Below are 13,322 nucleotides of genomic sequence, written 5' to 3'. Positions count from 1 at the left end.
TACCCCTCCAGCCCCCTGCCCCAGGGACTGGCCATTCCCTTTTCTAGCTCACACTCTGCCCAGCTTCTCCAGTGAGGTCCTATGAAGGTCTGAAGCAGTGACAGAGCTGAGTAGGCACTGCACGTGGGGCTGTGTCTCGCTGACCTCATAGCCACCCTGTAAGGAATCAGGATCAGCTTGCAAAGCAGAGGTGCCAGGGGGCCTGTCCAGGTCTACACTGATGGAAGCATGAACCACCTCCCAAATGGGGTACAGAGAAATGGGGCTCCTGGAAAAAAGCCATGAAACTGCTTTTAAAAAAAACAACTCTTCTTTGAAAATATTTAAGAGCGCAGAAAACAGAAGGCAATACTGACCTGAGATATGTTCAGTAAAGCCTGAGAAGCCACCATTGAAATTTCTAGGAAGGCAAAACATTTTCAGAATATTTTAAGATTAAAGCAGTAGGATTCGAGCCACGAAGAGTTTTTTTGTTTGTTTGTTTTTTAAGGGCCTCACCCACAGCTTATGGAAGTTCCCAGGCCAGGGGCTGAATCAGAGCTGCAGCTGCCAACCTACATCACAGCCATACACGATCCAAGCCGTGTCTACAACCTACACCACCGCTCACGGCAATGCCAGATCTTTAACCCCCTGAGTGAGGCCAGGGATCGAACCCTCATCCTCACGGATACTAGTCACATTCGTTTCTGCTGCGCCACAACAGCAACTCAAGAACCACAAAGGATTTAGCAAGAAAAATTCCATCTTGAAGAGCCTGAGGCTGGAACAGGAGAGAATCACTCTAACCCACTGATCAATATTCCTTCATAGGTGGGATCCTGATCACTAAACTTATATATATATATACACACACACACACACACACACATTTTTTTTTTGGCTGAACCTATGTCATGTGGAAGTTCCCCTGGCAGGGACTGAACCTACACCACAGCAGTGACAACACTGAAGCCTTAACCTGCTGAGCCACCAGAGAACTCCCAATGTTTCTAATGATCTGAAAAGGGCATCTCCTGTCACCACTGTGCCACTGACACCAAACACCTGTGTAAGTGCAGATTCAGACTGAGACGACCTGCTGTCCTGGTAGCTGGGGGACAGGATTAGACCTGGGCTGCGAGGTGGTTTTCATAGATCTAGGAAAGCTCCTGAGGAAGAGCAGAGGAGAAAGATGCATGAGGGTATTTTGGGGGTTTTTTGTCTTTTTTTAGGGCCGCACCCTCGGCATATGAAGGTTCCCAGGCCAGGGGTCTAATCAGAGCTACAGCTGCCGGCCTACGCCAGAGTCACAGCAACGCCAGATCCGAGCCATGTCTGTGACCTACACCACAGCTCACAGGAACACCGGCTCCTTAACCCACGGAGCAAGGCCAGGAATGGAAGCTGCAACCTCACGGTTCCTAGTGGGATTCGTTTTTGCTGCGCCACAGTGGGAACTCCACATGAGGGTGTTGACGCTCAGGATGATAAAGTGACTGTCACACATTCAGGCTAATTTTGCTTGATTCCCTAGAATAATAATACAGTTCAGAAATGCCACTTGCCTTTTGGAAAACTTGAGCAGTAATTGCCTTTTCTTTCTCTTGAAACCTACCCTTATGGTGCAAAAATGACTTAAGAGACATTTCAGGGAGAAGAAGTAGGTGTAAGCTTCCTAGGCACACGTGACGGGGCAGCGCATGGTCTGTCTGTCGCCGCCCCACCCCCCCACCCCCCGAGCCCGTTAGTCTGCTCAGGTGGTGGGCTGCCTCCTTGTCAGTCTGTCCTCGAGGCAAGCAGGGCTCCAGCCCCAGACCCAAGCCTGACGAGCAGAGAGCCCGGCAGGGCTCATCCCCAGCCAGAATCTTCTCAGCTTTAGCGGCAGCTCTGGCAGCGCTATTAACACAAAGGATATCTGCCCATGATGCCCAACGAAGGCTCAGCTCTTCTCTAAGGGTCTGCTTCCCCTGAGGAGGGGAGAGGGAAGGAGGAAGGAGTGGAGTTGGGGGAACAGCCGGGAAGACAGGTCTGGCTGGCGTTTCCAGAGCTCAGAGCTACAAGCCCAACCGCAGACAAGAGAAGCCCCCTGACCCCGCGCACAGCTCCAGCCTGGAGGGGAAACGGGGAAACTTTCGGCAATGACTTGGTAACGTCGGGCTGGTTCGGTGAGACTGACGCGTGTAGGGCAGTGAGTTAGGTGTAGGCTTTACATCCAGAAAAATAACGCGACCCAGGAGAAGAGTCCTGGTTCATACGGAAATTAACATTAGATATTTACGGCGACTCAGTCCTGACACCTCAGATCTCTTCCGGTCATCAAGTTCCACAGTATTTAGGTGTCGTGTGTACAACACACAGAGCATCCCGTCGTAGCCTAAAGCTTTGCCCAAAGAAAACTTCCTGGACGCGTTTTCCAGCCTAATGTCCTCACCCCCCTTCAGCCCAGAAAAGCCGCCTGAACGCTGTCAACACGGGGAGGCCCCGCTGAGGGATCACACACCAGCCCGCACTGACTCATCCCTATAAATAACCGTGCCCGCTTTTGTTGAAGTTTGGTTGGGTGCCCATGTAGAAGTGCTCTCGAATTTCCACGTGAAAAATTGAGAACGGAGGAAAGGAGAACTTGCAAGTACCGCTCCCTTAAAAAAAAAAAAAAAAAAGAAAGAAAGAAAGAAAAAATGGTGGCAAAACAGAGAGGACACAAAATTTAGCATTTCACCCCTTCAAAAGTAGAGGTCAGTGACACTGTCTATCTGCAGTGTAGCACAACCTTCATCACTGTCTGGTTTCAGAACTTTTGCATCACCACAAATGGAAACCTCATGCCCATTAAGGCTCTTCCCTTTCAACTGTGAATTAACCTCCTCTTTTGATCCTTTCTGAGACCTCCTGTGACACGTGGAACTGTACTCGTGCACGGCCAGATCAGCAGCTCGTTTCGTCTGAAGAGCGGTCGCTATCTCAACGACCAGAGGCAGAGAAAAAGAAGGGGGGTGAAGAAAAACAGAGGAGAGAAAGTGGCGGAGGGGAAGGGCGGATCCCAGGAGGCATCTCACTCCAAAAGTAAGAGCACTCCTGGCGTGGAAAAGGGTCTCCATCCCCAAACCCCGCCACTTCCTGCTTACACTGAAGCCGGGGTGGCCAAAGAAAGGAAAGTCTTACCCACCCGGACAAGTCTCCTCCTCTACCTCTTGGCAAAATGATGAGAGGAGGTTTTTCTATCTCACCACCTCAGTATTTGCATGGAATCTCCCCAGACCCACACCCCGCCAAGGACAAACTTGAAACAGCTTAACCAGGATCTACAGTGACACATGGCAGCGCAGCTGAGGTCACCACTATGCCCCATCCAAGTAAGCAAAAGATGCAGCTACATTCAGATCACCTATTCCACAATCTCAGCCCATCATCTGCATGACTAAATTACTGCTGGAACAAGTTAAATCAAGAGAGTTCATTCGTCCTCCACCCCGTGTTCAGGTGATAAACTTGACTTGGGCATAATCTGCTCCTGAGGTGTCTTAAACAGTAAGCTGTTAGCTGAAGTAAAGTCTCATTCAATGCGGTCAAAATTCAGCTATCGCCGAAAAGTCAGACACAGCAAACATACTATAGATCATGCCCTCCTCACCCCAGCGCACACACACACACACACACACAAGGGCCAGCGCCCGGCCAGGGATGGACTCAGTGCTGGAAACAAAACAGGGACCTTGAATGTACATTCTAATAGGAAAGCACAGTGATGAATGCAACAAACGAAACGCTAAGCACAGAGCAGACGATCGGAGCGGAATAATTGCTGGGGTAAACACAGCAGGAGACTGGAACCCAGTCAGGCTCTATGGGAAAGCCAGCATCGCTAAGACAAATTTGCATTGAGATCATACTCTGTGCTTTATTTTCTGACGTGGCTTTCGTCACAGTACATCTTGCAGGTCTCTCTTTGTCTGTGCATCGGGTCCACCTCATTCTTTTAGCAGCCACACACTATAATAGGCATGTATTCCCGTAATTTATTTCACTATTTTCCTCCTGATGGAAAAATACCGTCTTGACTTTAACCTCTGAGGCTATGCAATATCATTTCCTGCCTTAAAATGGTCACAGAAACTCTACAGAGAAAGGCCACTCTAGGTAAATGGCTGTATCCTGCAGTATAAATCCCTCCAACCTTATGGAAGGGGCTCTGGCAAATCTGAACACACCGCAAGATTTTATCGGGGCAGGGGTGAGTGCATGTGTGTGAATTGCGTGTGCGCGTGCACACGTGTGGCGTGTATGTTTATAGTTTATAGATATTCAAAGGGAGTAACGAGGGTTTTCTGCCTCCTAACCGTGGATTAGCACCACCTGACACACATTTCCGGGCCTGAACTCTCCTGAAATGCTTCATGAGGAAAAGAGCAGAGTTCACAGTGAAAGGGAAAAAAAAAAAAAAAAGGATTTTCAGTTTTAAATGTTTAGAAATAACGTGTGCCTTGGGCACAGTTTCAAGGTACTCGCTTCAGCCATAACCCCTTCAATTCAACTGGTTTACAATTTTATAAGAGCTTGTAAAAGCGATTCTGTTATCAGAACCCACTTTTGTGAGGGGAACCACTGAAGCAGGAGGCATCATCCCAAAGGCAGAAGCTCTGCTGATGTGCAGCTTTCCCCGTAGCCAGTGGGGGCCGGGAGAGGGACGGTACTCAGCCCTTCTCACCGCTGTCCTCAGTCTTACTCCTTTTTAAGAGCCTCTCTTCTTTCTCTGTTTCAAGGCTGCACCCGGATCCCACTGCCTGTTCAGACTCCCTTTGGACCATATGTTTTAAACATGTCATGACTCTGTTCCAACTGAACATATTCTTATAAGGCTGCTTTTCACTGTGTCTCAGATTATTCCACACTGTACCAGTGTTGTGTTTTGTTTTGTTTTGTCTTTGTTTTTCCTTACATCTGTAAAGGCTTGGCCACCAGGCTTGATCTTAGAATAAAATTCTCAAAAAAGAAGGAAGAAGCCAAATGATGGGGTTTGAAAACACGGGAACCATGCGTCTTGTTAGTGCTATTGAATGAGCCCGTCCTCCTTCACTGCTGCGTTATGTCAGTCTGTGAAGCTTAGTAAACCTGGGTCTCTCTTCCCCAGACGTAGTTTGCCAAACCTCCCAAGTTTGACTGGGTATAAAATAGCTCCTTTGCGCTCCCGCATGGGAAGTCAATCAGAGCTCCTGTCTTGGGGTTTCTCGGGTTGCCTTTACCCATCCTGAATCTCTATTCTGGCCCTTCTGGGTCCTCCTTTCACGTACAACTCGTAGCTAATTAATTCCTTTAAGAGCTGCCAATCTAAAGACATGATTATTTACTATGTCCTGAGAACTGTTTATATCACCATCATCATCACAGCGACCAAGTACTGAAATTCTATCATAGGCCCACTTCAAAATAGTTATCATTTAGTTGGAGAGCCAAGACCATCATAACAATAACAAAAATTACTTATTTCATTCAATGTTAACACGTATGAACACCCTACCGTGAACCAGACATTTTGTTATATTCTATAGAAAATGCAAATGGGTAAAATGTACTCCTGACCTTTGAAAAACTTAACACGTAATAGGTTCAGAGTCAATTCATAAGTACACAACATAGAATGGCATAAAATTCCATCATGTACCAATTAGCACCGCTAAATGAGTTGATCAAGGGAGGTTTCACGGAGGAAATGTCTTTTGCATCGGACTTTGAGGAGTGAAGAAGAGTTTGGATCGTGATAAATTACAAGTTTCCTCCGGAATTATGTTTTTGGGGGCTGGAAATTATTTAGGCGATCCCTCTAGAAGCAAGCAGGCCTACAATTAAATTATCTTAGCAACACAAAGTAGAGCATCACGTTTAAGTTCTACTTGCTAGTTCTAATGACCAACACCCCAAGGGGAAAGAGAAAATTCAGCTAAAGTGACTCTGCAAAGAACACAGTATCATTTTGCATAGCAATAAAACTTTTATCTAGGAATAACTATAATTGAAAAGCAGCATATGGAAAGCAAATCATAAAACTATCAAATGATCTAGAGGAAGACCTAAATAATGCAAAGAGACTTAGTATTCTTAGATAGGAACACTCATTTAAGTTGAACCATTTTACAGCCATTTTTATAAGTCAAAACATTGACCATTTCATTTGTTTGAACGTAAACATAAATAGGACAGTTTCCCCAAATCATCATTCAAATTCAGTGGCATTCCCATCCACATGCCAACAGTGCACATTACAGAATTTATGAGCTAAATCCGACATCCATACTGAAGTATAAAGGGACAAGACCATTTTGAAAAAGAAGAGGTCATCTCATACCAAATGCCAAGACGTAGTATGGAACATCAGTTAATCACAGATTAACCTGTGTGGGGCACATAAATTGGTCATTGTGAACCAACGGCCTAAAAACAGGTCCTCAAATACATGGAAACTTAGTATCTGACAGAGCTCACACCACGGTTCAGTGGAGAAAGAAGAGCTCATTCCATACATGATGATGGAATAACTGGCTACTTTTACATAAAAATTAGATTCTTATCTCACCCAGTACACAGACCCTTCTCCAAAAGAAATCCAGTGTTTTTAAGACATAAATGAGAAAAGGCAAAACTCTTTAAACTGATTTTTTTTTTTTTTGGAAGAAAGTATAGAAGGGGAATGCTTTATGATATCAGAATAGGAAATAATCTTTAACAGGTAACAAAAAGTACAACAGACAATGGAACTATTGATAAATTTGACTGCATTAGGATTCTAAAGCTTTTGCACTAAAAATTCACCATAAACAAAGTTTAAAAGACTGTTCATAGAATGGGGCAAGGCTTGCAACTCATTTAACCACCAAGGGATCAGTATCCAAAACACATCAGGAACTCTAAAATCATTGAGAAAAACACAAACAGGCTAATGGGAAAATGCACAAAGGGCAGGAACAGGAAATTCAGAGGAAAAGAAGTCTGAATGGCCAACAAAAATGGAAAAAGAGATTCCACTTAACTAGTAGTCTGGGAAACAGATTAAAACCACATCGAGATGTCATTTCACACGCAAAATTCTGCCATCAATTAAAACACCTGATAACACCATGTATTGCTAAGTATACAGGGAAGGGGAGCTCTTACTCACTGCTGGTTAAAGTGTAAATTGGTATATACTGGAGGACAATTTTGTAATACTTGGCAGTACTGAAAACGGGTATATCCTTTAACCCAGTACAAGAAAATGCTGCATAACAGTGTGCACTGTAGCCTTTATAGTATCAAAAAAGTGAAAACTACCTAACTATAGTAGAGAAGTAAAATTTTTTAATCTGTGGCTTTTTAATAAATGGAGTGTTATACACCAGTCAAAATGAACTCCAACTACATGTATCAGTAAGGATAAATTAAAACACTGTTGAAGAGAAAAAGAGTTGAAAAGAGTATGTACCACATGATTCAATTCCACAAGACAACATTATACATCCTAGACAGTTACACATCTATGGAGACAAAGCGCAAAAACATGCATAAGAATGAGAGGCGCTACCTCTAGGATAGTGGTGCCTCTGCAGAGAGGGAGAAGGAGAGGGGTAGACATTTTATTTAAATAAGAGAGAGGGGGCCTCTAAAGCAAATATGGCAAAATGTTGACATCTGGTTATCTCAGTGGTGAGTACATAGGGTATATCTTTTCTGAAGGTTTTATTTTATTTTATTTTTTGTGTGGTCTTTTTAGGGCCGTACCCGTGGCATATGGAGGTTTCCAGGCTAGGGGTCGAATAAGAAATCTAGCTGTTGGCCTACACCACAGCCACAGCCACAGCCACGTGGGATCCAAGCTGCATCTGCGACCTACACCACAGCTCACGGCCACTCCAGATCCTTAACCCACTGAGTGAGGCCAGGGACTGAACCCGCAACCTCATGGTTCCTAGTCAGATTCGTTTCTGCTGCACCACGACGGGACCTCCGTTTTTTCTGCAGTTTGTAAATCTCTGAAATTATTCACAATGAAAAAAGTTAAATTAAGACAAAAGCCCTCTTGAAAAGGTGGGCTCCACATTAGAACAGAGCTTGTATCATAGGGAACGGCTCTTATAAAGGGCGTAGCTACAGGTATGAAAGAAACTAGGACAGCCAACCATGGGACGTGTGGGCAGAAGATGTGAGAAATGGGGGAAACCGCAAGGGTAGCAACTGGGCTGTTTTGGGGGGAAGGATAAAAAGGAAGAGTAGAGCATGAGAAAGACGGGCTGAGGCTTCAGCGGGAGGTGAGTGCATCCAGGTCTGTGCCTTTGCTGAAGCGCAGAGTGCGGCCAGGTCAGAAAGAAGGGCTGTGCCTGTTGATCTCGGATCCCTCTCACCCCATCGCCCCCGCCGCCAACATGTGAAGGGACGATAAACCGTGCCAGGTGATGTCAGCTCATCTGCATCCTTGGCTCGGTCCCCTCACCTCCACAGTCACACATCTGGCTCCTTGGCTGAAGTCCCCGTCCTCTGACTGTCCCTGATCACGCCATTCGCCTTAATGGGGGATCCGAGCGATAGAAACTTGACTGAGGTTCAGGTCTGGGTGGGGGGATGCGGGAGCCGCTCTTCTAAATGGTCGCTGCCCCCCCCACTACCCAGCCAGGCTTTTACCATCAGCTCTCACCGTGTCTGAGCTGTCTCTCATTTCTCAAAGCTTCCAAGCTTTCACTGAAATTATTGCTGTTGACCTTTGAAGCCAAACTATGAAATCGGTAAATCAGGATGGGGCAGGGGGATTTTTGTTTTGGTTTGTGTTTTACCAGATGGGGAAAGGACCCCGAAGGGATTAAGTGATTTAGCCGAAGTTCCAGGGGCGTGCTCTCATGGTTTCCCGGAACCATCTGAACTCATCTCTATTCCAGGATCCAATAAACCACCAATTCTTGGAGGTTGTTTCCACAAAGTATCCGTTTCCATTTCTTCCCCTCCACTTCCTTTCCCACCGCCCAGACCTGGAGCCTCCTCGTTCCCTGCCCGGATTGCAGCTGGGGAGCCGGACTTCCAGATACCACGTTTGCCTCATTCCAGTCCATCCTGCCAGCTCTCCTGCTAGACTAAACTTCCTTCAACCCAGCTTTCATTATGTCATTGCCCTCAGAAATCTCTGCGACCCTCTCTTTCCTTCTCCACTGAGTGGAGACTCCTCAGCCAGGATTTCAAAGCTCCCCTTACTTAATCTGAACTTACCTTTGCCAGTCCACCACTCACAGCGGGTGCACTGAAACTAAAAATGGCTAGCAGACCCAGGACAAGAATGTTCCCCCAGAGTACACATTAAAACAACAACAGTTTTTATCCATCCAACCAGCAGCTTTTGTGGTTTGTACTGTTTTAGATGCTACTGCTATTCCTAGCAGGAGAATGATAGCATCATCTCTTCTGCTGGTAAAAAGGGTTCGCTGAGGAGTTCCCGCTGTGGCACAATGGGTTAAGAATCCAACTGCAGGGGCTCAGGTCGCTGCAGGGGTGTGAGTTGGCCCCCTGGCCCAGCCCAGTGGTTAAAGGTCCCGGTATTGCCGTAGCAGCAGCATAGGTCAGTCTCTGGACTGGGAACTTCCATGTGCCGTGGCCTTAAAAAAATTACCTTTTTAGAAGGCAGTTTGATTGTATGTATCAAGAGCTTGTGACCTTGTGAGCTAATATCTGTTTCTGGAAATCTATCCTAAAGACATAATCTGAAATGCAGAAAAATCTTTATGCCTGAAGATGTAATTGCACTGTTATGTAGAGTCAGGAGCAATGAGAGAATCGAGTACCATCCATAGGGTACAAGCATGTAATGAATGGTTATATTAAAAGCATGTGGGAGTTCGCGTCGTGGCGCAGCAGAAACGCATCCAACTAGGAACCATGAGGTTGCAGGTTTGAGGCCTGGCCTCGCTCAGTGGGTTAAGGATCCAGCATTGCCCTGAGCTGTGGTGTAGGTCGAAGACGCAGCTTGGATCTGGCGTTGCTGTAGCTGTGGTGTAGGCCAGTGGCTACAGCTCAGATTCTACCCCTAGCCTGGGAACTTTCATATGCTGTGGGTGCAGCCCTAAAATAAAAAGCAAAAAAATTAAAACAATAAAAGCATGTGAGCACATGAGGCAGTACTTATGCTGTGATACTGGGGGGGGGGGTGTCAGCATTTAAAGTTGTATAATCATTAGGAGAAATCTTAGAGCATTTCACTACTAAATTGGTTTTCTTTCTCTCGAGACCAAGTGCACTATTTCGCACCTTCTTGTCTCCCTCCAAACCTCCAGAATTCTTTCCTCTTCCTCAGTTACAAGAGATGAGTGCCTCTTATTGATTGAGGAAACGTACCAGTGAATTGTCCCGTCCTCCATCCCTTTACGCTCTGCCGTCCTTCCTGTTAAAACGATTAGCTGTCACTCCTCCTGGCCCAGGCCGGTGTGGCCACCGAATTCCGTCCTCTCTCACCTCGTCAGGAATCTCCTTCTGACACGGCTCCTTTTGCTCGCTCGCTCTGTCTCGCTCCCTCCCACCCAACCCGCTCCCTCTCTCTTCTTTCTGCTCAGTGTCTTTCTGTCCCTCTGCCACTGTCTTCCTAGGTGCACACAGACATGCTGTAAAATGTCACATTTCAGAAGAGAATGCATCCTTGACCTTGTGTTGGTCTGCAGCTTCCTCCCAGAAAGGAACTCCTAACCACCTCTCCTCCGTCACCTCCTGCTCTCTGCGTGACAGTGACCCTGCGTCTGCTCCTGGATGTCACCAAAATGGCTCACGGTCAAATAAATCCCTTGTCCATGGTGTCTCAGCTACACGGGACGTAGCTGACCACTTTCCTCCCACTGTGAGCTCTGTCCTGGGACCTCCGAGTCACCCTCTCCTGGTTTCCTTGCAACCTCCCAGGCCACCCCATCCCTGTCTCTGCTGCTTCCTCCTCCTCCTCCAAGGGCGCAGGGCTTGGCCTTCAGACCTGCTGTCGCCACTCTCCCGACTCACTGCCCGTGAGCTTTGTTTCTGTCCTGCGGCTCGACGTGCCTCCCGGCTGTGGGTGCCGTTTAGCCGGCTCTAATCCTGACCTCCTCTCTGAGCCCCCGGCCAGATCTCCTCTGGGATGCATCTCGGGCCCCTTGCCGAACAGAACAGAACGTGTGACTTTTCTCCCTCAAGCCTGCTCCGCACGGGAGAGGTGCCGCCACTCCCCCAGCTCTTCGAACCACCAGCCTTGAAACCAAACCCTTACTGAGTCACGCACTGGGGGAGCTTGGCATTGAAGCCAGGTGCCCTCATGCTGGCTCCATGGCAATTCTTAAACCTGTATTTGCTGAGCACCTATTATGTGCTGGGCACTTGCTATTCACTTTCCCCTTGATTGAGTAGGAGCTGCTTTCATTTTCATCTTAAGACAGACACTTAAGAAACTTAGGTGAAGGAGGAGTTCCCTTGGGGCATGGCGGGTTAAGGATCCAGCATTGGCGCTACAGCAGCTCAGGTCATGGCTGGGGCATGGGTTCAATCCCCAGCCCAGTGCCATGGGTTAAGGATCTGGTGTTGCTGCAGCTGTGGCGTGGGTCCCTGGCCTGGGAACTTCCATATGCCACAGGTGCAGCCAAAAGTGAAAAAACCACAGCCCAAGCTCCTTAGCACTGTGACCAGCAAGACAGCACTGCTCTGACCCTGTGCCACCAGCGTGCTTTCCGTCCAACTGCACGCTCTCAGGGGAGTTCCTTAACCCCACCGAGTCTCAGTGTCCCCGTGTGTAAGATGGAAACAAAACACCTTACAGGGTGTCAGGACAGGGGCCACATCCTGTGTCACAGCACCCGGCACACGACAGGCTCTGGGCAAGTGCTGGTTACTGTTACTAGACGGCTGCTCTCTGCATCGCTGCCCTTGCGCACGGCCAGCGGCTGGGGCTCAGAGCTCCGCCTCGGTGTGGAAGGTGCCTTTGCAAAGCCCTGGCCCAGGTGAGACAGGGCTCGGATGTCCTTGTCTGCAGGCATAATGATAGGAAGAGGCTGGTGTTACAGAAGCGGCTGTTTTTGTTTGTCATCCAGGCTCACTAATCTAAACATCTCTCGCGCCCCAGGCATTATTTTAGGGCCAGGAAGCAGCACGCTGTTTATTGAAAGAGTCACGGAAGAGGATGAAGGCGTCTATCACTGCAGAGCCACCAACCAGAAGGGGTCCGCGGAGAGCTCGGCATACCTCACCGTGCAAGGTAAACAGCGGCTCGAGAGCACGAGAAACCGCTCAGACACCTATTTCCCTGTTTGTTTAACTTCCCGCCGCGCGGTCCCCCGGCTGCTGGCTTCTCTGGCCTCCCTCTCCCCTCCCGCTCCCTCCCGGCTGGGCCCAAGGTGAGGACACTGTCTGGCCGGCTTTGGAACACAGTGTCCGCAGAGGAGGAGTTCCCGGGACGGAGGAGGGCCAGCTGCCGCCCGCGCGGTGACACGGACCCCCAGAGGGAGAGGGCCCAGGGCGGCCACACCTGTGAGAAAGAATTCCTAGCAACACCCACAGCCTGGAGAATCTGCATTCTTTTTCCTTTGCCAGTCTTTTCCCCAGTGTTTTCAGAAGCCGGCTTTTAACACGAAGGAGACCACAAAATATTATCAGCGAAAAGCCGCGCATCATCAACAGACCACATTTCAGAAAAACATTCCAAGTGCTTCCTCAGACAGTTTGCTGAACAGCAGAATCCAGAGGCCTAACCCGGCCCTGGGCCCTGGCCATGTGGCTTCCATTTAGAAAGTAGATGAGACCTCAACTGCAGCTCTCCGGGGCCAAGAAACATCCCCAAACATAACATTTACCGCACCATAAAGTCTTCAAATTGGCACCTCGTGGATATAAACAGCTCCACACGCTGCGGTTTTATAGGGAAAAAAGACAGGGGCCTCTTTGCAAATGCTCCCCAGTAGACCTCAGAAGCCGTAGGAATTTCCCAAGGAGGAACCACGGGAGAAGGCAGTTGCTCTGCCCTGGGAACTACGCTGCCTAGAGACAGTGCCTGTGAGAATTCAGATCCCTTCACGCTTTTTTTCCCCACATCACTTTTGTTTGTTTGTTTATTTTTGGGCCATGCCGGCTGCATGCGGAAATTCCCGGACCAGGGATCGAACCCACCACAGCAGTGGCAATGCCAGATTCCTAATTGCTAGTCTACCAGGGAACTCCACTCAGAGTCCCTGAAAACAGACCATTCCCACTGTTTTGCAAGGAAATTATTTTAGAGGGTCTCTTGAAAAACCTGAAACTACCACAAATTTCTACTTTCAGGAAAATTTGAGGGTCGCATTTGCCACATCCTTTCAGGAATGGTCCTGTCCCCCAAATAACCCTTGTTTTAA

General features: G+C 47.9%; 1 protein-coding gene and 1 long non-coding RNA gene across 2 annotated transcripts in view; one reads left to right on the top strand and one right to left on the bottom strand.

Annotated features, from left to right (window-relative positions):
* The window catches only part of FLT1 (fms related receptor tyrosine kinase 1), a 174,609-nt gene that overhangs the window by 110,341 nt on the left and 50,946 nt on the right, over positions 1 to 13,322 (top strand). The window contains exon 15 of the mRNA XM_001925740.8: positions 12,059 to 12,190. Within this exon, the coding sequence (XP_001925775.6) occupies positions 12,059 to 12,190 (132 nt within the window). The remainder of the gene's footprint in view (positions 1 to 12,058; positions 12,191 to 13,322) is intronic.
* The window catches only part of LOC146398495 (uncharacterized), a 112,023-nt gene that overhangs the window by 50,683 nt on the left and 48,018 nt on the right, over positions 1 to 13,322 (bottom strand). The gene's annotated exons all lie outside the window — the stretch shown is intronic.

The sequence above is a fragment of the Sus scrofa genome, chromosome 11 (assembly GCF_054392235.1).
Source record: "Sus scrofa isolate SSC_HxYL_T2T_F1_AM1 chromosome 11, Sscrofa_HxYL_maternal_Yorkshire_Landrace_v2.0, whole genome shotgun sequence".
NCBI classification, from domain to species: domain Eukaryota; kingdom Metazoa; phylum Chordata; class Mammalia; order Artiodactyla; family Suidae; genus Sus; species Sus scrofa.
This window is presented reverse-complemented; position numbering and strand designations above follow the sequence as displayed.